The sequence below is a fragment of the Microcaecilia unicolor genome, chromosome 1, assembly GCF_901765095.1.
Source record: "Microcaecilia unicolor chromosome 1, aMicUni1.1, whole genome shotgun sequence".
Classification (NCBI taxonomy): Eukaryota; Metazoa; Chordata; class Amphibia; order Gymnophiona; family Siphonopidae; genus Microcaecilia; species Microcaecilia unicolor.
In genome coordinates this window covers 39,905,870-39,927,858 of record NC_044031.1, presented here as the reverse complement: position 1 = coordinate 39,927,858, position 21,989 = coordinate 39,905,870, and the positions used below count along the sequence as shown (strand labels likewise).

At 47.2% G+C, this 21,989-nt stretch overlaps 1 protein-coding gene across 1 annotated transcript in view; it reads left to right on the top strand.

Annotated features, from left to right (window-relative positions):
• LOC115465826 overlaps positions 1–21,989 on the top strand; it is a 68,894-nt gene that overhangs the window by 30,545 nt on the left and 16,360 nt on the right. Inside the window, exon 2 of the mRNA XM_030196627.1 lies at positions 13,988–16,027. Coding sequence (XP_030052487.1) covers positions 13,988–16,027 — 2,040 coding nt within the window. The remainder of the gene's footprint in view (positions 1–13,987; positions 16,028–21,989) is intronic.

Here is a 21,989-nt window from a genome sequence, read left to right as displayed (position 1 = left end):
ACCCCTCCTCCTACCGCAGTCTCACTGCTTCTCATCCTTTGAAGCACGCTCCATCCGGCTATTCTACCCATTGCCACTCAGAGTGGCAGTCATTTACCGCCCCCCTAATAAATCCCTCTCTTCCTTCCTCACCGACTTCGATGCCTGGCTTTCCGTTTTTCTTGAACCCTCATCTCCATCCCTAATGTTAGGAGACTTTAACATACACGTTGATGACCAATCCGACCCTCACGCTTCTCAGTTCCTCACTCTAACATCCTCCTTCAACCTCCAGCTATGCTCCACCACCCCTACTCACCGAGACGGCCATTGTCTTGACCTCGTCCTCTCCTCTTCTGGCTCTCCCTCCAATTTCCACGCTTCAGCTCTTCCTCTCTCGGATCATCACCTGATCACCTTCACACTTCTTCAGCACCCACCTCAGCCCCGTCCAACTCTAACCACTACCTCCAGGAATCTCCAGGCTATTGACCCTCCCACCTTATCCTCTAGTATTTCTAATCTCCTCCCCTCCATCATGTCCTCCGAGTCTGTCGACAAGGCTGTCTCCGCTTACAATGCCACTCTCTCCTCTGCTCTGGACACCCTCGCTCCATCCACCTCCTGTCCCACAAAGCTTACTAATCCCCAGCCTTGGCTGACCCCTTGCATCCGCTACCTTCGTTCCTGCGCCCGATCTGCCGAACGCCTCTGGAGGAAATCTCGCACCCATTCAGATTTCCTTCACTACAAATTCATGCTATCCTCCTTCCACTCCTCCCTATTCCTTGCCAAACAGGACTATTACACCCAATTGACCAATTCTCTCAGCTCCAACCCCCGTCTTCTCTTCACCACCCTTAACTCCCTCCTCAAAGTGCCCTCCGCTCCCCCCCCCCTTCGCTCTCTCCTCAATCACTGGCCGATTACTTCCGCGACAAGGTGCAAAAGATCAACCTTGAGTTCACTACCAAACCATCTCCTCCTCTTCACCCTTCAACCCTCTCCCTCGACCAACCAACCCAGGCCTCTTTCTCCTCCTTTCCTGTCATCACGGAGGAGGAAACAGCTCGCCTTCTTTCCTCCTCGAAATGCACCTCCTGCTCCTCTGATCCCATCCCCACCAACTTACTTAACACCATCTCTCATACTGTCACCCCCTCCATCTGTCATATCCTCAACCTCTCTCTCTCCACTGCAACTGTCCCTGACACCTTCAAGCACGCCGTAGTCACACCTCTCCTCAAAAAACCATCACTTGACCCTACCTGTCCCTCCAACTACCGCCCCATCTCCCTCCTACCCTTCCTCTCCAAAATACTTGAGCGTGCCGTTCACAGCCGCTGCCTTGATTTTCTCTCCTCTCATGCCATCCTCGATCCACTTCAATCTGTTTTTCGCCCTCTACACTCGACAGAAACAGCACTCTCTAAAGTCTGTAATGACTTATTCCTTGCCAAATCCAGAGGCCACTACTCCATCCTCATCCTCCTTGATCTATCCGCTGCTTTTGACACTGTCAATCATGATTTACTCCTTGCCACACTGTCCTCATTTGGGTTCCAGGGCTCTGTCCTCTCCTGGTTCTCCTCCTATCTCTCCCACCGCACCTTCAGAGTTCACTCTCATGGATCTTCCTCCAACCCCATCCCGCTATCTGTTGGTGTTCCCCGGGGATCTGTCCTTGGTCCCCTTCTCTTCTCAATCTACACCTCTTCCCTGGGCTCCCTCATCTCATCTCATGGCTTCCAGTATCATCTCTATGCTGACGACACCCAGCTGTATCTCTCCACACCAGACATCACTGCGGAGACCCAAGCAAAGGTATCGGCCTGCTTAACCGAAATTGCTGCTTGGATGTCCAACCGCCACCTGAAACTGAACATGTCCAAGACTGAGCTCATTGTCTTTCCACCAAAACCCACTTCTCCTCTTCCTCCAATTTCTATCTCAGTTGATAACACCCTCATCCTCCCCATCTCATCTGCCTGCAATCTCGGAGTCATCTTCGACTCCTCCCTCTCCTTCTCTGCACACATCCAGCAGATAGCCAAGACCTGTCGCTTCTTCCTCTTCAACATCAGCAAAATTCGCCCTTTCCTCTCTGAACACACCACCCGAATTCTCGTCCACGCTCTCATTACCTATCGCCTTGACTACTGCAACTTACTCCTCACCGGCCTCCCACTTAGCCATCTATGCCCCCTTCAATCTGTTCAGAACTCTGCTGCACGTCTTATATTCCGCCAGAACCGATATACTCATATCACCCCTCTCCTCAGGTCACTTCACTGGCTTCCAATCCGATACCGCATTCAGTTCAAGCTTCTCCTTCTCACCTACAAATGCACTCAGTCTGCTGCCCCTCACTACCTCTTTACCCTCATCTCCCCTTACGTTCCCGCCCGAAACCTCTGTTCACAGGACAAATCCCTCCTCTCAGTAACCTTCTCCACCACTGCCAACTCCAGGCTCCGCTCAATCTGCCTCGCCTCACCCTATGCCTGGAACAACCTTCCTGAGCCCTTACGCCAAGCGCCCTCCCTGCCCATCTTCAAGTCTTTGCTTAAAGCCCACCTCTTCACCTCTTCAATGCTGCTTTCGGCACCTAACTCTTACCTTCAGGATATCCAGACTGCCCCTATCGAACTGAGCAGGGAATGTCCTTTTAAGTTAAATTGTGCAGCGCTGTGTAACCCTAGTAGCGCTTTAGAAATGTTAAGTAGTAGTAGTAGAGTAGGAGGCACTGTTCTCAAATGGTTCAAAGGATTCCTGACCACAAGATCATACCAAGTAACAATGAACGAGGACAGATCACCACCATGGATACCTGAGTGTGGAGTTCCCCAGGGATCTCCTCTCTCACCAACACTATTCAACCTAATGATGATACCTCTAGCCAAGCTACTAGCCAATCAAAACCTTAACCCCTACAATTATACAGATGTCACAATTTACATTCCATTCAAACATGATCTAAATGAAATCACCAACGAGATCAACCAAAGCCTCCAAATAATGCACACCTGGGCAGATGCATTCCAATTAAAACTTAACGCAGAAAAAACACAATGTCTTGTACTCACCTCACAACATAACACAAAAAACTTCAACACCATAACCACACCATACTGTTCCATTCCGGGTCTTACAGAACTTGAAAATTCTTGGAGTCACCATTGATCGAAACCTCACTCTCGACACCCACGTAAAAAACACGACCAAAAAGATGTTCTACACCATGTGGAAACTTAAAAGAGTGAAACCTTTCTTCCCAAGATACATCTTCCGTACCCTGGTACAGTCAATGGTAATAAGTCATCTCGACTACTGCAATGCACTGTACGCCGGGTGCAAAGAACAGACAATCAAAAAACTCCAAACCACCGAGAATACGGCCGCCAGACTCATATTTGGAAAAACTAGATATGAAAGTGCAAAACCAGTAAGAGAGAAACTTCACTGGCTTCCAATTAAGGAACGCATTGCGTTCAAGATCTGCACGATTGTACACAAAGTCATTCATGCAGATGCCCCAATCTACATGCTAAACCTTGTGGACCTACCTCCCAGAAACGCCACAAGATCATCTCGCAAATTTCTCAACCTGCACTACCCCCAGCTGCAAAGGACTGAAGTACAAAACTGATGCATGCCACTACCTTCCGTACAAGAGTACGCAGTTATGGAATGCATTACCCGCAGACCTGAAAGCAATCAACGAAACAACTATCTTTCGAAAATCTCTGAAAACATTCTTCTTCAACAAGGCCTACAATGAACACCTATAATCTCACTAAGTCACCTCACCAACCCACTCAATTATGAAGCTCACCTTATACAACTATCCTAATCACTCCCTTCCTTCTTCCCTCTTCCCTTCCTTGATCGTTACACATTACTAATTGTATCTGATATCTTGTTATGATGATGTCAACAAATGTATGTAAGCCACATTGAGCCTGCAATAGGTGGGGGGAATGTGGGATACAAGTGCAATAAAATAAATAATGTCACCAGATTAAGTCACAGGTTAAAACAGTTGGCACAGGTTTAAAACACAGTTCCAATTAAAACATAAAAGCATAAAAAGAATAAATCACTAGCATATATTCAAAACACAATTCTCTAAAATCCCTTTAAGGACAATACCCAGCATAAAGTATAAAATCACAGTGCAATATAGGCAATAGGATAGAGACAGATAAAGAACTTATAGAGGTCAGACCCTCTGCAAGTGAAAGGAAAGGTTTTTTTGTGTGTTAATAGGATAGAATAAAAGGGGGGTGAAATAGAATAAAGGACTCAATAGTTTATCAGGAAGATATTAAGAGATATTAAAAGCAGGAGACAGGTTGGTACCAATCAAACCAAGTCTGAAAATGCCCAGCGCAGCTCCCAGCTCACAAGGCAAACTTAGGTTCTACTACCCAGCTCAAAACAAAAAGGGTGAGCTGAGGAGCAGGATATATGATGGAGTTCCTGAAGTAAGTCTGGATTTCCTTAACTGCACTCCACTGGGCCACATTAAGGGAGGCAGTGCTACCCTGCCTAGCCAAGGAGGGCAGGCAGAGATATAGTTAAAATCCCTAGGGTAGAACAGAAGAACAGGGGAGGCCCAGGACATGGAGGAAGGGTTTCTCCAGAGGATTCCCAGGAAGGGTTGAAGTGTCCAAAGACAAGCTCAGGGAAGAAGGAACTGCCCTCTACCTATGCCTCCTTACAAGTGTGTAATGCCAAGTAGGGAAGTCTGTTTCATGAGAATCCTGATCCTGTATGTCCAGGCCAGTTAGGCCTGGCTCTGTGTAAGGCTGTCTTTGAGCTGCTGCATCCCAGGTTTGAGCCTGGCAAGATGACAACCCTGGGAGGGTGTTTCACTGATCATTAAGAGACTTTTAATTGCAAGACAACCAGGCCATGTGCAATAACAGGCTTCAGTATAATTGGTTGAAGCAATAAAGAATTTTTGGTTCACCTTTATCCTTTGTCTGGCTGTTTCTGGGGGATGCTCACTGCAGCTGCCACACCCATGTTATCAAATGATCATAATATAATTTTTTTACTAGAGGGAGGAACCTAAGGAAATCTACTGCACTAGCATTTAATTTTTACTTAAGGGAGTCAATGATAAACTCAGGAGAATGGTAAAAATAAAAACTAAAAGGAGCAGCTGCAAAGATTAAGAGTGTTACATCAGGCAGGAGCATTGTTCAAAATACCATTTGGAAGCCCAGACCAGATGTATTCCATATTTTAGAAAAGGACAGATGGATGGTCAAATGACAGCCAGCATGGTAAAATGTTAGGGGAAAGAGACTATTACATCCAAAAGAACATCTTTCAAAAAATGGAAAAAGGATCTGACTTAAGTAAAGAGGAAGCATAACCATGGGCAAATTAGAATTGATAAGGAAGGAAACAAGAGACTTTGAAAAGAAGCTTGCCATAGAGGTAAAAAGTCATAACAACAACTTTTCAGGTACATTTGAAGCAAGAAGCCTGTGAGAAAGTCAGTTGGTCTGTTAGATGTCCTTGGGGTAAAAAAGTAAACATGAGACCATAGCAACGAGAATAACAGGCCTTTACTGAAGTGCAGTAAGTTTGGACTTAACACACACTAATAGCATAGATTAACGTGCAATTAGTGCAAAGCCTGTCACTAAATGCAGGGGGTGTGCCCTGAATCTAACCTGCATTTACCGCACAGGGCATCCAGTTAGCACATGATGGGCACCATGTTACATGCAGTGCCAGATAGCATGAGAGCACCCACGTTATCAGGCAATGCAGGCCCACTACAAATAATACCCCCCCTCCCCCGGCCACCTCCATGATCCAATCCCCCTGTGACACTCCCAAACCCTCTGAGATCCCTCTATCATACCAAAATCCCGCAATCAAGGCATCACTTCCCCCAAACCCCCCGATCAAGCCTTCATTCCCCCAACAATCCATGATCAAACCGTCACTTCCATGACACCCCCCAGACACAACAACCTCACCCCAAATCAAACTCACTGCCCACAGCCCTACCCTTTCCCCTACCGGAACCTACCTGGGAGTCAGCATAGGTGGTTCAATGAGTCCCCAGCAGCAGAGATTCTCCTCAGGTAGGCACCATCAACCAAAAGAGTGCCAGTGACCCCTAGTGGTAGTCTTGCAATGATATCTTGGATAATAGTGCTGATCCAGGCAGTAGCATAGGAAATAGCTGCCACCAAAGTCCCACTGGACCACCAATGCTGACCCCCAGGTGGGTTCTGGGAGGGGTGTGTGTGAAGAGATGGGGTAGGATAGGGCTCTAGAGGACAAGGTTTTCCTATCAGGGGTGGGGTTGTTGTATCTGGAGGTGTTGGGGTCTGATCGGGTGGTTTCGGGGAAGAGATACCTTGATCGGGGGTGTTGGGGGTGGAAATTGAAAGTCAGGTGTGATCGGATCAGCAAGGATGTGCACTGATCTGGCTGTGGCTGCACTACCGGATTACCAGTAGCACTGCTGCACTTATTGCCTCCCTTAAAGTGGCACTGTGCAGCTGCACAATTGGCAGTTGCCTACAGCTAGCATGCAGTACAGACTTGTGTGGTAGCTGTCACAATGACCATGCCTACGACTCACCCAACTCATGCCCAGTTTCTGCTCGTCCCAGCGTTATGAGGCTAGTGCAGGATTTTGCTGGCTGTTTTAACATTAGTATGGGTCCATGCTAATGCCTACCGTGCGGTAAACCCACGCTAGCTGTTTAACACATCATAGTAAAAGGGCCCCTAAATGAATTTTTTGATTTTGACTTTACTGAGGAAGATGTAAGGGAATGACCCACACCATAAATGCTATTTAATGGTGATGATTAGGCGGAACTGAAACAAATCTCAGTAAACCTAGAAAATGTAATCAGTCAAATCAACAAAATAAAGAGCAGCAAATGTATTTATAAATGACCTAGAGATGGGAATAACTAGTGAGGTAATTAAATTCGCCGATGACACAAAATTATTCAGGGTCGTCAAGTCGCAGGAGGAATGTGAACGATTACAGGAGGACCTTGCGAGACTGGGAGAATGGGCGTGCAAGTGGCAGATGAAGTTCAATGTTGACAAGTGCAAAGTGATGCATGTGGGTAAGAGGAACCCGAATTATAGCTACGTCTTGCAAGGTTCCACGTTAGGAGTTACGGATCAAGAAAGGGATCTGGGTGTCGTCGTCGATGATACGCTGAAACCTTCTGCTCAGTGTGCTGCTGCGGCTAGGAAAGCGAATAGAATGTTGGGTGTTATTAGGAAGGGTATGGAGTCCAGGTGTGCGGATGTTATAATGCCGTTGTATCGCTCCATGGTGCGACCGCACCTGGAGTATTGTGTTCAATACTGGTCTCCATATCTCAAAAAAGATATAGTAGAATTGGAAAAGGTACAGCAAAGGGCGACGAAAATGATAGTGGGGATGGGACGACTTTCCTATGAAGAGAGGCTGAGAAGGCTAGGGCTTTTCAGCTTGGAGAAGAGACGGCTGAGGGGAGATATGATAGAAGTGTATAAAATAATGAGTGGAACGGATCGGGTGGATGTGAAGCGACTGTTCACGCTATCCAAAAATACTAGGACTAGAGGGCATGAGTTGAAGCTACAGTGTGGTAAATTTAAAACGAATCGGAGAAAATTTTTCTTCACCCAACGTGTAATTAGACTCTGGAATTCGTTGCCGGAGAACGTGGTACGGGCGGTTAGCTTGACGGAGTTTAAAAAGGGGTTAGATAGATTCCTAAAGGACAAGTCCATAGACCGCTATTAAATGGACTTGGAAAAATTCCGCATTTTTAGGTATAACTTGTCTGGAATGTTTTTACGTTTGGGGAGCGTGCCAGGTGCCCTTGACCTGGATTGGCCACTGTCGGTGACAGGATGCTGGGCTAGATGGACCTTTGGTCTTTCCCAGTATGGCACTACTTATGTACTAAATCACCTGGACTGAATGGTAAGAACATAAGAATAGCCACACTGGGTCAGACCAATGGTCCATCTAGCCCAGTATCCTGTTTCCATCAGTGGCCAATCCAGTTCAAAGTATCTGACAGAAACCCAAATAGTAGCAACATTTCATGCTACTAATCCCAGGGCAAGTAGTGGCTTTCCTCAATAGCAGACTATGGATTTTTTCCCTCCAGGAGCTTGTCCAAATCTTTTTAAACCCAGATACACTACTGCTGTTACCACATCCTCCGATGAATCCAGAGATGTGAAAAAATATTTCCTCATATTGTTTTAAAAGTATTCCAGTAATTTTCATTGCGTGTACCCTGGTGTTTGTACTTTTGAAAGAGTGAAAATTGATTCACTTTTACCCGTTCTTTACCACTCAGGATTTTGTAGACTCAATAATATCCTCTTCAGCCATTTCTTTTCCAAGCTGAAGAGTACTAACCTTTTAGCATTTCCTCATATGAGAGGAGTTCCCACTCCTTTATCATTTTGGTTGCTTCTTTGAACCCTTATCTAATTCTGCTATATCTTTTTTGAGATATGGCGACCAGAACTGAATTGCAATAATCAAGGTGAGATCACACCATGCAGCGATACAGAGGCATTATAATATTCTTGGTCTTATTTACTATCTCTTTCCTAATAATTCCTAGCATCCTGTTTGTTTTATTGGCCGCTGTCACACACTGGGCATAACATTTCACATATTGTCTACAATGACACCTAGATCTTTTTCTTGGGTGCTGGCTCCTAAGGTGGACCTAGAATCAGGTAACTATGATTCGGATTATTCTCCCCAATGTGCATCACTTTGCATTTGTCCACATTAAATTTTTATCTGCCATTTGGATGCCCAGTCTTCCAGTTTCCTAAGGTCTTCCTTCAATTTTTCAGTCCACATGTGTTTTGTCAACTTTGAATAATTTTGTGTCATCTGCAAATTTAATCACCTCACTTGTCATTCCAATTTCCAGATCATTTATGCTTATACTAGTAAAACATGCCCGTTTCTGGAGGAAATGAAACGGGCGCTAGCAAGGTTTTCCTCCCAAACCGCCCCCCCCCACCCCTTCGGCATTTTGAAGCCACTGACCGCCATTGCTCGCACCTCGTCAATGCACGCCACCTTCATCCACTGACGCCATTGCTCCGCCCTTGACATCATCACGTTGACGCAAGGGTGGGGCCCAGACACAGTGATCTCGGTGGCTTCACCACCACGAACCCTCGAACCGAAGGAAGTGCCCGCAGGAACTGACAGTGACGTCAGTGTCCTCAGAACGTGAGGGTGAGTTTTATTATATAGGATTGTTTATTAGAACTAAGAAAATATACAGAAAACCAACATTTTCTGTGATGATATAATACAAAATTCTTAACATGTACCAATATTTTATATCTGCACCCCCCTTCACCCTCCCCCCCCCTCATACTCACATTGGGATAAGTATGTCTATTTTTAGGTGGATCTGCCTTTTCAACATGCATCAAATGTTCAAAATACAATTTCTTGCACGGGATGGTAATTTAACCTACAATGGTTCACAAGTTGCCTGAAAAATGTTGCCTCTAGGGCTTTGAAGGTCAGACACTCCCTGCCACTCTAAACGCATTTGGATGATTAAATAAGCACACCTTCTGGATAAAGTAGGACCTGTAGACTGCATCCAGGTTAACAGATTAGTTTTAATGTCCAAATAACAGTGCATAATAAAGAAATCTCTTAAATCCATCTACATTATTCCATTAAAAGTATAAATGCCAAATAAAATCTGGATTTTCATGGTAACTTGTACATTCCACAGCTTCTATATCACTTGTAGTAATTTTTGCCAAAACTCATAATCCAGATAATTTGTGTTTAAATTCTATTTTATGATGTTTATGACAACACAAACCATGAAAAATATACATGCTAAATGCATAACACAACACCAACAGTCCTCCAACGTTCCCAGAAACGTCAATGATTTTTCATTTTCTCTCCCCCTCCCCCTGCTTGTTAATATTCAGTGTTTATTGAAACAGCATAACCCATTAACATAGTTGTTTAACCTAACTGGACTCTATGCTATACATTCTCTCTTGCACCCCTTCTTTCCCTCCTCCCCCTTCTCCCCTCCCCCCCTCACCCTCTTCCCCCATCCAGATCATTTATAAATATGCTAGATATCACTGGTCCCAGAACAGATCCTTTCAGTACTCCACTATTCACCCTTCTCCATTGAGAAAAATGGCCATTTAACCCTACCCTCCGTTTTCTGTCCAATACCAATTCCTAATCCACATAAGGACATTGCCTCCTATCCCAAGACTTTTTATATTTCTCAGGATTCTCTCATGAGGAATTTAGTCAGAAGCATTCTGAAAATCTAGATACACTACATCAACTGGCTCATTTTTATCCACATGTTTATTCACGCCTTCAAAGAAATGAAGCAAATTGGTGAGACAGACTTCCCTTGACTGAACCCATGCTGACTCTGTCCCATTTTACCATGTTTATCTATCAGGCTTATTTTCGAAAGAGAAGGGCGCCCATCTTCCGACACAAATTGGGAGATGGGCATCCTTCTCTCAGGGTTGCCCAAATCAGCATAATCGAAAGCTGATTTGGGCGCCCTCAACTGCTTTCCGTCGCAGGGGACGACCAAGTTCACGGGGGCTTGTCAACAGCTTAGCGAAGGCGGGACTGGGGCGTGCTTAAGAGATGGGCCGTCTTCGGCTGATAATGGAAAAAAGAAGGGCGTCCCTGATGAGCACTTGGGCGACTTTACTTGGCCTGTTTTTTTCTTGCGTCCAAGCCTCTAAAAGGTGCCCGAACTGACCAGATGACCACCGGAGGGACTCGAGGATGACCTCTCCTTACTCCCCCAGTGGTCACCAACCCCCTCCCATCCTAAAAAAAAAACTTTTTTTTTTTTTTTTACCAGCCTCTATACCAGCCTCAAATGTCATACCCAGCTCCATGACAGCAGTATGCAGGTCCCTGGAGCAGTTTTAGTGGGTGCAGTGCACTTTAGGCAGGTGGACCCAGGCCCGTCCCCCCCCTCCCTGTTATACTTGTGGTGGTAAATGTGAGCCCTTCAAAACCCACCAGAAACCCACTTTACTCACATCTAGGTGCCCCCTCTTCACCCCTTAGGTCTATGCACCTGGGATCAATTTGTGAAGTCCACTGCAATGCCCCCTAGGGTGCCCGGTTGGTGTCCTGGCATGTCAGGGGGACCAGTGCACTACAAATGCTGGCTCCTCCCACGACCAAATAGCTTGGATTTGGTTGTTTTTGAGATGGGCGTCCTTGGTTTCCATTATCGGCGAAAACTGGGGATGACTATCTCCAAGGACGACCATCTCTAAGGTCGACCTAAGGACGACCATCTCTAAGGTCAACCTATATGTTGAGATTTGGGCGTCCCTGACCGTATTATTGAAATGAAAGATGGATGCCCATCTTGTTTCAATAATATGGGTTTCCCCGCCCCTTCACAGGGCCGTCCTGCGAGGACGGCCCCAGGAAAACTTGGGCGCCCCGTTTGATTATGCCCCTCCATGTGTTCCGTAATTGTATTCTTTATAATAGTTTCCACTATTTTGCCCAGCACTGACATCAGGCTTAGCAGTTTGTAATTTCCTGATTCACCTCTGGAACTCGTTTAAAAAATCAGCGTTACATTGGCCAACCTCCAATCTTCAGGTACTACAGATGATTTAAATGACAAGTTACAGATCACTAACAGTAGATCTGCAATTTCATATTTGAATTCTTACAGTATCTTGGGGTGTATACCATCCAGTACAGGTCATTTATCATTCTTTAAGTTGTTGATTTGGCTCAGTGCTTCTTACGGGTTCACTGAGATTTTTTTCAGTTTACCCTGCATCGTCACCCTTGAAAACCATTTCTGGTATAGTGTTAGGTTTCTATTGGAACCTCTGGGTTAGTGAGCCCTTGGACCATTGCCTAGGAGCGACAGCTGCAGGAGAATCACCCAAACACAAGACAAGGCAGAACAGATGTACCGGCAAACCCAGGACTGGAACTACCAGACGGAGACTGCAGCTGAGGCAACTCAAGCTGGGGCAAGCAGGACAGGAAAACAGCCAAACTTCACCTGCACTTGACCGCCGTTCCCCAGAGTTCAGCCCTTGGGTGCAGGCGGCCGGCAGGACTTAAGGATAGGGCAGGTAGTCAGAACTGCAGGAGTCAGCAGCCGGCAAACCGCAGGTCACTCCAGAAAAACACACCGGAGTCCCAGGCAGGCAGCAAGCAGTGGAGAAAAGCCGGAACAAGCTGGGTCTAGGCAGGCAGCAGACAATAGAATAAACCAGAAGGTAAGCTGGGTCTTAGGCAGGCAGCAGACAGTAAACCAGCAGACAAGCAGGGTCAAAGTCGTAATCAGGAAATAGCACATAAGCACTACAACTAACTCTCACCAAAGGAAACTCCTCTGAGGACCTCTGTTGCAAGGCAAACTAGAAAACTTCCCAGGTGATTAATAAAGGCAGCCTACAAGGGAGTTCACCAGGTACGGGTACTGCTTAGTTCCAAAAAACTCCCAAAACAATCTGGATGGCTGGAAGATCTGGACCGGACCAGAATATCTTCTGGAACATGGGAAACGGCAAGCCATCAGTTCGTAGCAGCCACCAGGTCTAACCACCGGGGGGCGAGGGGACTGAGAGCAAGAAACATGGGCACAACCGTGACATACAGGTAGATCTCTTACATGTTCTTCTGTAAAGACTGAAGAGAAGAATTCATTCAATCCAAGTTTTTGTTCATATTCTCTTTTAACTTTCTTTATCAATGCTTTGCATCTAGCTTGACAGTGCTTTGTTGCTTCTTATTTTCTTCATTTAGATCCTTTTCCAATTCTTTGAAGGATGTTCTTTTGGCTCTAATAGCCTCATTCATTTCACCTTATAACCATGCTGGCTGTTGTTTGCTCTTCTTTCCACCTTTGTTAATACGTGGAATACATCTGATCTGGGCTTCTACGATGGTATTTTTAAACAATGTCCATGCCTGATTTAAAGTCTTAACTTTTGAAGCAATCCTTTTAGCTTCTTTTTAACCATTTTCTTCATTTTATTGTAGTTGCCCTTTCAAAAACAGAAAAAAAGATCGAGGGGACACACTGTTCCAGTTCATAGCTGTGGGTCCTGGCTTCCTCTGACATAATTTCCTGTTCCAGGGCAGAGCCGGTCAGGCGCAAGTGGGAACAGTGCAGCCCTGTGATCTTTTTTTCTGTTTTTGCTGCCACTGCTGAAACAGGGAGTGGGGAGAGCCTGGTGTGCCAGTGGCAGTGGAGTTGTCCGGTGGGGGGGGGGGGGGGGTTGTGTGTTAGGGGGGGGGCTGAAAAAAAGACAGACTGAGACACTGGATAGAGGGAGGAAGAGGACAGATGCTAGATGGAGAATGGAGTGGGGAGGGGGAATAGGTCTGCTGGATGGATGGGAGGAGAGATGGGGCAGATGCTAGATGGAAGGGAGGAGAGATGGGACAGATGCTGGATGGCAGGAGAACAGATGCTGGATGAGAAGGAGAGAGGGGACAGATGTCAGATGGAAAGAGGGAGAGGAGGGACAGATGCTGGATGAGGGGGAGAGAGGGGATAGATGCCCTTGTATTGGTATTTACCCCTATTAAAGTAGAAATATTTCTTTTTCCTAGCAATGCCTCTTGTTTTATTTGTTGTCTCTTAGATAATAATTAAGTTCTGATGTAATATTTGGTAAGTAATGTATTGGGTGGGGTGGTTTTTGTGAGTTTTAGTGTGATTATGCCATAGGTCAGGAGACTCACTACTGCCCCCTAGTACTCACAAAAAAATCCCACCATTCAAACTGGCCCAGTCTCATTTGGCAGTTTTGTCCATATATATTGTGCCAATTAGAGGGACCAGATTTGTAACTAATTAGATATACTCAGGTAAAACTGTGTTGAGCCAGGTATAGCTTTTGAATATCAACCCTTATGCAAGTCTACATCTCCTACTTATCTATTTTTCATATTGTAACTCTGCAGGAATTACACTCTGGAACATTCAGACACTCCTGAAGGATGTAGATTCAAGACCACACCCCAAAAGTGAATTTGAAATAATTGCATCTGACAGCATTGAAACAAAAACTTCTGCTTTGGGTGTCACGGGAGCACTGATGGCTAGTTTCCTGTGTGACCTGATAAAAGTGAATGGATCTGGAAACTATCTGAAAGACATGAAAACATCCAACCAACAGGCCAGAGTTACTCTACAGTACTCCACAACAACAAAGTTTGAACAGCTGACAATGAGTCATTTGGGACCTCAAAATGTCTCTCATCCAGAAGTATTTGACCAAGGGACAGCAACTCATGTTGTCACAGCTGTACTGTATGGGGCCCAGGCTTTCTTTGTCTTTGATCAAGAGGCTTCTTCTGTAGAAAATTTGCTAGATGTACAGGGAAACCTGGAGGCCATGGTAAGGAAGATACCAAAGGTTGCAGTAGGAGGAGATGCATCTCCCCAGAAGAAAAACCAAGATGATACCAACACGAGAAAATTCACTTGTAAATTTTACGGGGATTTCTCTCTGGAAAACAACCCTGTCACTTATCAGGATGCCATTCATACCTATTCAATTCTTCCCAAATTGCTGGGTAAAGATGGAAAAAATGCTGTACCGGTGAAAGTCTGGCTATATCCTCTCAGCCAGCTCAATTCCAAAGCTGCTAAAGTGATGCGTGAAATTCACATAGGGCGCATTTTCAATATACAAGAAGTGACTGAAGAGTTGACTCAGCTGGACATACAGTGCTATGATATGATGAAACATCCAACTGCCATGCACTTCCCTGAAATCAAGCAGAAAATCAAACAGTTCAAAAACCTATGCATGCAATTCAAACAGACCTTCCAGAAAGATCTAGCAAGGATCTTACCTTCTATCCGTGGAGGTGAAAAAGAAGAAAATGAATTGGGTGACATCCTACTTAGGAAGGAGCAATCGCCATTCAACAGTCTATTACTTACAGAATTTATAGATTTAAAAAAGCAAGAGATGAGCTTTGTTACTTTATACCTGGATTTACTGAAGGATGTGAGAGTGCTCTCCTCCAGTGCAGAATTAAACCTAACAGTACAAAATCCAAAAGTTGAGTATGTTGTCTCATTTACATTTACTTCTTTAGATAAAGATGAACGATACTTAGTGGATCTGCAACGCTTCATTAGGAAATCTCGTGAGTCAGATTCAACCAGTAATGATAATGAGAAACGAAATTCCAAGCCATGGTTCAATAATACGAAAATAACTGCTAAAGCCAGAAAACAAGTAGAGCTGTTTTTAAAGTTTGCAAATGGCAGTAAGTCTAATGAGAAGATTCAGTTCGTTGTGGCATCTGTTCCAGATGAGAGCAACCCAGGAGTTTCTATTTATCTTTATGAAAGAGGACAGCTGCTCAACACAAATTTTGAACCTCCATCTATGCCAAATCCTTTTACCATTGAGAGAGTTGGTCACAATAGTATACAACTCCATCGTAAACCAGTGGACTCTGGAAGTGAGGAGATACTGGAGTGCATGATAGATTATAAACATGAAGAGCAGGCAGAATGGACAGTTGTGCAAATAAACAATCCTACAACTGTATGCACCATAACAAATTTAACTCCAGACTCAAATTATCAGCTTCAATACTCTGTGATGTGCAAGCCAGGACTCAGAGCACTCTCCGACAGCATTGACACTGTGAAGACTCTGCCGGTCAGTCCACCTGGAAAGCCATCACTTATCAATGTGTCATCTTCTGCTGTTTCCCTCAGCTGGCAAATGCCAGCTGAAGTTGGGGAAGGAGTCCCCATAAAAGGTTATAAAGTAGAATATCAAGAGGAAACATTTGAAAAAAGTGATGCAGAAAATGAGATATGGCTGGAACAAAGAACAACAAACCAGAGTCATTGTGAGATACAGGATCTGAAACCTGACACTTTGTACAGATTCCGTGTGTCGGTGGTCTGTAACGATGGGAGATTCAGTGTCCCGAGTGATGAGACAGTGGTTTCAACAGAATTACCTGAAAGAGGTAAGGAACACCTCAGAGAAAGTGTTGGAAAGTCTATATGCGGCATAGAATCTAGCATTCAGCCATACAGCTGTGAACAGATGTTTTCTTCTACACTTGGGCTTCCATTGCTGGTATCCCACGCTCCATCCAGTCAATTGCCAGAAACCATGTCCCATAAAGTTTATATTTTTATATTATCTTTCTATTTCCTATGACTCCACTACACATTCTTGACCTGATACTAATTCTTTTCGATCTTATTCCCTACTTCAAACAACTACCCTGTTTCCCCAAAAGTAAGACATCCCCCGAAAATAAGACCTAGTAGAGGTTTTCCTGAATTGGTAGATATAAGGCCTCCCCCGAAAGTAAGACCTAGCAAATTTTTGTTTGAAAGCAGGGCCGCCGAGAGCTGGACAAGGCCGCCCCCGTGCTGCCCCCCCCCCCCACACCTGAGGTCGCTGGGCCCCCCCCTCCACCCACCCTCCGTCGCTCCCGGAACTAACCTTAAACGCCTCCTTTCACCTTCGCAGCAAGCAGCAGCAGAGCAGACCTCTCCTTCCTTCCGTGCCCTGCCCTCCCCTCGCGGATGTTACATCAGGCGAGGGTGGGACACGGAAGGAAGGAGTGGCCTGCCCTGCTGCTGCTTGCTGCGAAGGTGAAAGGAGGCATTTAAGGTTAGTTCCGGGAGCGATGGAGGGCGGGTGGGCCAACCCCAATCCAACCCTGATGTTTCCCCGAAAAATAAGACAGCCCCTGAAAATAAGACCTAGCGTATTTTGGGGGGGGCAAAAATTAATATAAGACAGTGTCTTATTTTTGGGGAAACACGGTACATACCTCAGGACTACCAGTTCTCTACTTTTGTCACCTCACCAGCTCTTTTGTCTTCTACCGTATCCTTTGCTCTTGAGCTTCTACATTTTCTTCCTCTCATTCAGTTATCTACATTCTCTGAGATTATTTCATCCTCATCACAGTTATCATCCTTCCCCTTCTCTTTTCTGTATTCTCCTGCTCCTCTGTCTCCTCTCAAATGGGGATATCAGATCAGTCACAATCTTGGCCCTTCAAGGCAACTCTCATCCCATCTGTGCAGATCAAATTACAACTTCTCCAATCTTACTGATATCCCTCACCTTCCTCCCTCTCTCATGCTCCCCTGTGGAAGGTCCAGTTAGTCTCCAAAAAGCTTGCCTATATTCATGACCTCTTTATCTCTCATACTCTCTCTGAGACTTTGCTTTTCCCTGAAGATTCTGCTTCAGTTGCTGCCATCTGTCGTGGAGGTTACCTTTTCTTCCATGCACCATGGCGGTGGTTTCAGGATGCTGTTCTCTCATTACTGTAGGTTTCAGCCCTTAATTCCGCCTCAACCTAACTCATTTTCTTCCTTTGAAGTCCACTCCTTCTAACTTCACTCTACTGCCTCTCCACATAGTTGTCATTTATCAATTCCCGTTAAGTCCCTCTCTTCCTTTCTCACTGACTTTGACTCCTGGCTTTTCTTCTTTCTTGAACCATCTTCCCCTTCCCTTATTCTTGGAAACATTAACATTCATGCCAATGACACCTTAGACTCTTATGCCTCAAAGCTCCGCTTTATATTCCTCATTCAGTCTCGAATTATGTTTTACTCACCAACATGGCACTGCCTTGATTATGTCTTTTTCTCTAGCTGCTCACTCTCAAACCTTTACACTTCGATTTCTTCCTCTGTCTGACCATCATCTGATAACCGTCACACACAGAAGGGCATTTTTGATATGACGTCTAAAGGTAAAATTATGTATAATCATACCTGATAATTTTCTTTCCATTAATCATAGCTGATCAATCCATAGACTGGTGGGTTGTGTCCATCTACCAGCAGGTGGAGATAGAGAGCAAACTTTTGCCTCCCTATATGTGGTCATGTGCTGCCGGAAACTCCTCAGTATGTCGATATCAAAGCTCCATCCGCAGGACTCAGCACTTAGAGAATTACACCCACGAAGGGACACTCTGCCCAGCTCACCACCGCCGAAACGGGGGAGGGGAATTAACCCAGCTCATCCCCACACAAGTGGGGGAGGGGAATCCGTCCAGCTCATCCCCGCGGAGCGGGGGAGGGACACCACACCCGCCGATGCGGGGGGATCTGGCTTATCCTGCAACCGCAACCGCGGGAGGAGCTGACTGACCCTAACACCGCCGAAGCGGGAGGGGTACAAGCTGCCCTACAGCCGCTCGAAGCGGGAGGGAGTGCCGGCAGAATTTATGTCTCAATCCAGCCCCGTAAAACGGGGGGGAGAGGAATGCAGCAGCTCACTGTAACACAAACTCGTCTCAACTCTTGAAGAATCCAAGTGAAAAAACTTGAACACGAAGTCTTTCTGAAGTAACTGAAGACTACACTTGAACCTGAAATGCAACCAGAATAAAAACAGTACAGATATCTGGGAGGGGCTATGGATTGATCAGCTATGATTAATGGAAAGAAAATTATCAGGTATGATTATACATAATTTTACCTTCCATATCATCAAGCTGATCAATCCATAGACTGGTGGGATGTACCGAAGCAGTACTCACCCAGGGCGGGACATTGAAATCCCTGACCGCAACACTGAAGCTCCAAACCGGGCCTCCGCCCGAGCAGCCACAGTCAAGCGGTAATGCTTGGAGAATGTATGGGCCGAAGCCCAAGTTGCCGCCTTGCATATCTCTGCCAAGGAGACGGAACCGGCCTCTGCCATCGAGGCCGCCTGAGCTCTCGTGGAGTGAGCCTTCAGCTGGATAGGCGGCACCTTCCTTGCGGCCACATAAGCCGCTGCAATGGCTTCCTTGACCCATCTTGCCACTGTAGGCTTAGCAGCCTGCAGACCCTTACGAGGACCTGCAAACAGGACAAACAGATGATCCGATTTCCGGAAATCATTGGTCACTTCCAAGTATCTGATGATGACTCGCCTCACATCCAGATATTTAAGAGCAGAGTACTCCTCTGGGTAGTCCTCCCTACGAAAGGAAGGGAGACAGAGCTGCTGATTCACATGGAAGCGAGAAACAATCTTGGGCAGAAAGGAAGGCACTGTGCGAATAGTCACTCCTGCCTCAGTGAACTGCAGAAAAGGCTCTCGACATGAGAGCGCCTGGAGCTCGGAAACTCTTCTGGTTGAAGTGATAGCCACCAAAAAGACTGCTTTCCACGTCAGGTCTTTCAGAGATGCCCTTGACAAGGGTTCAAAAGGCGGCTTCTGCAACGCTCTTAGCACCAGGTTGAGATTCCACGCAGGCACCACTGAGTGCAGAGGAGGGCGCAGGTGATTAACTCCCTTGAGAAAGCGCACCACATCTGGCTGCGAAGCCAGGGAAGCACCCTTCAGGCGGCCCCTGAAGCAAGCCAGAGCCGCTACCTGGACTTTAAGGGAACTGAGCGACAGGCCTTTCTCCAGACCTTCTTGCAGGAACGCCAACACTGAAGAAATTGGAGCAGTGAAGGGAGAAGTGAGCCTGCTTCACACCACGCTGCAAAGATACGCCAAACCCTGGCGTAAGCAGTAGAAGTAGAGCGCTTCCTCGCTCTTAGCATAGTGGCGATGACCTTGTCTGAGAAGCCCTTCTTCCTCAGACGCTGCCGCTCGATAGCCAGGCCGTAAGACCAAAGGGGGAGGGATCCTCCATCACCACGGGACCCTGATGTAACAGGCCCTGCTCAACTGACAGCCGCAGAGGATCGTCGACTGAGAGCCTGATCAAGTCCGCATACCAGGGACGTCTGGGCCAATCCGGACCCACCCGGATTACCCTGCCGGGATGCTTTGCCACCTGGTCTAGCACCCTGCCCAACATGGGCCAGGGCGGGAACACATAGAGGAGCTCTTGTGTCGGCCACTGTTGGAGAAGAGCATCTACTCCCAGGGATCGAGGGTCCCGTCCTCTGCTGAAAAAGCGCGGCACTTGGCAATTGGCCGATGACGCCATCAGAACTAGGCTCGGCTGGCCCCAGCGCTTCGTGATGTCCAAGAACGCCTGAGCAGATAGTTGCCAGTCTCCGGGCTCCAAGGTATGGCGACTGAGAAAGACCGCCTTGACATTCAAGACTCCGGCAATGTGGGCCGCTGAAAGCTGCTCCAGGTTCGCTTCCGCCCACTGGCAAAGATTCATAGCCTCCTTGGCTAGAGGGGCGCTCTTGGTACCTCCCTGGCGGTTGACATAGACCACAGCCGTGGCATTGTCTGACAGGACCCGTACAGGCTTCAACACCAGTACCGGGATGAACTCCAAAAGCGCCAACCGAATGGCTCTGAGTTCCAGGAGGTTAATAGACCACTTTGCCTCTGCAGGAGACCAGAGCCCCTGCGCTGTCCTTCCCAAGTAGTGGGCTCTCCAGCCCGACAAAGAGGCGTCCGTCGTGACGACAATCCACTCTGGGGTCACCAGAGGCATTCCCGCAGACAACTTGTCTGTCTGCATCCACCACCTCAGCGCCTTGCGCACTGCTGGGTCCAAGGGAAGGCGCACAGCATAATCCTCCGACATCGGAGTCCAGCGCCGCAGCAAAGATTGTTGAAGTGGTCTCCTATGAGCCCTGGCCCAGGGCACTACTTCCATCATGGCCGTCATAGAGCCCAACAGCTGCACATAGTCCCAATCCCGAGGAGGAGAGGCTACTAGGAACTGGTCCACTTGAGCCTGAAGTTTGACAATTCGATTGTCTGGCAGGAACACTCTGCCCACTTGGGTGTCGAATCGAACTCCCAGGTATTCCAGGGACTGAGTCGGGCGCAGCCGGCTCTTCTCCCAGTTGATGATCCATCCCAGGGAGCTCAAAAGAGCAACTACCCGGTTCACAGCTTGCCGCACTCTGCATAAGAGGGGGCTCGGATCAACCAGTCGTCCAGATAAGGATGGACTTGTACCCCTTCCTTTCGTAGGAAGGCCGCGATGACCACCATTACTTTGGAAAAGGTCCGCGGAGCAGTAGCCAACCCGAATGGGAGGGCTCTGAACTGGAAGTGTCGTCCCAGGACTGCAAAACGCAGAAAGCGTTGAAGAGGAGGCCAGATGGGAATATGCAGGTACGCTTCCTTGATGCCCAAGGATGCCAGGAACTCTCCTGCCTTCACTGCCGCTATAACAGAGCGGAGAGTCTCCATGCGAAAGTGCCGCACTTTCAAGGCCCGATTGACCCCTTGAGGTCGAGGATAGGCCGGACAGAACCTCCTTTCTTTGGTACCACAAAGTAAATGGAGTAACGTCCCTTGCCAAGCTGACTGTCTGGCACCGGAACGACCGCGCCCAGGCGGATCAGATTGTCCAAGGTCTGCTGCACTGCCACAGCTTTGACCGGAGACTTGCAGGGAGAGAGTACGAACCCGCTTTTAAGGGTCGGCAGAACTCTAGCTTGTAGCCGTCTCTGATGACTTCCAGCACCCACGCGTCTGAAGTTATTGTGGTCCACTCGCCCAGAAACGAGGACAGCCGTCCTCCAATCTGCACTGGGGCGTGGACCAAGGCCCCGTCATCGGGTACGAGACCCTGGGGGAGGACCGGAGGGAGCACCTCCGGGACGGCGGTCTCTGCGAAAAGAATGCTGCTTGGTGTAGTTTTAAATTCCTCTTGAAGGAAGAAGGGGCAGAGGAGCCCGCTTGCCCGAGCGGTACCGACGGGCTTCCTGCAACCGTCCTCTGAAGGTACCGGGACGAGTACTAGCCCGAGCCCTGACCTCTGGTAATTTCTTGCCCTTAGACGTGCCGAGATCGGTCACGATTTTGTCCAGCTCGACCCCAAAGAGCAGCTTGCCTTTAAAAGGCAATCTAGCCAGGCGGGATTTAGAGGCGTGGTCAGCAGACCAATGTTTCATCCAAAGCCACCGCCGCGCAGAGACTGTCTGAGCCATGCCTTTAGCTGAGGCTCTCAAGACATCATACAGCAAGTCTGCCAAATAGGCTAAGCCCAATTCCAGGGCCGGCCAATCAGCCCTCAAGGAATGATC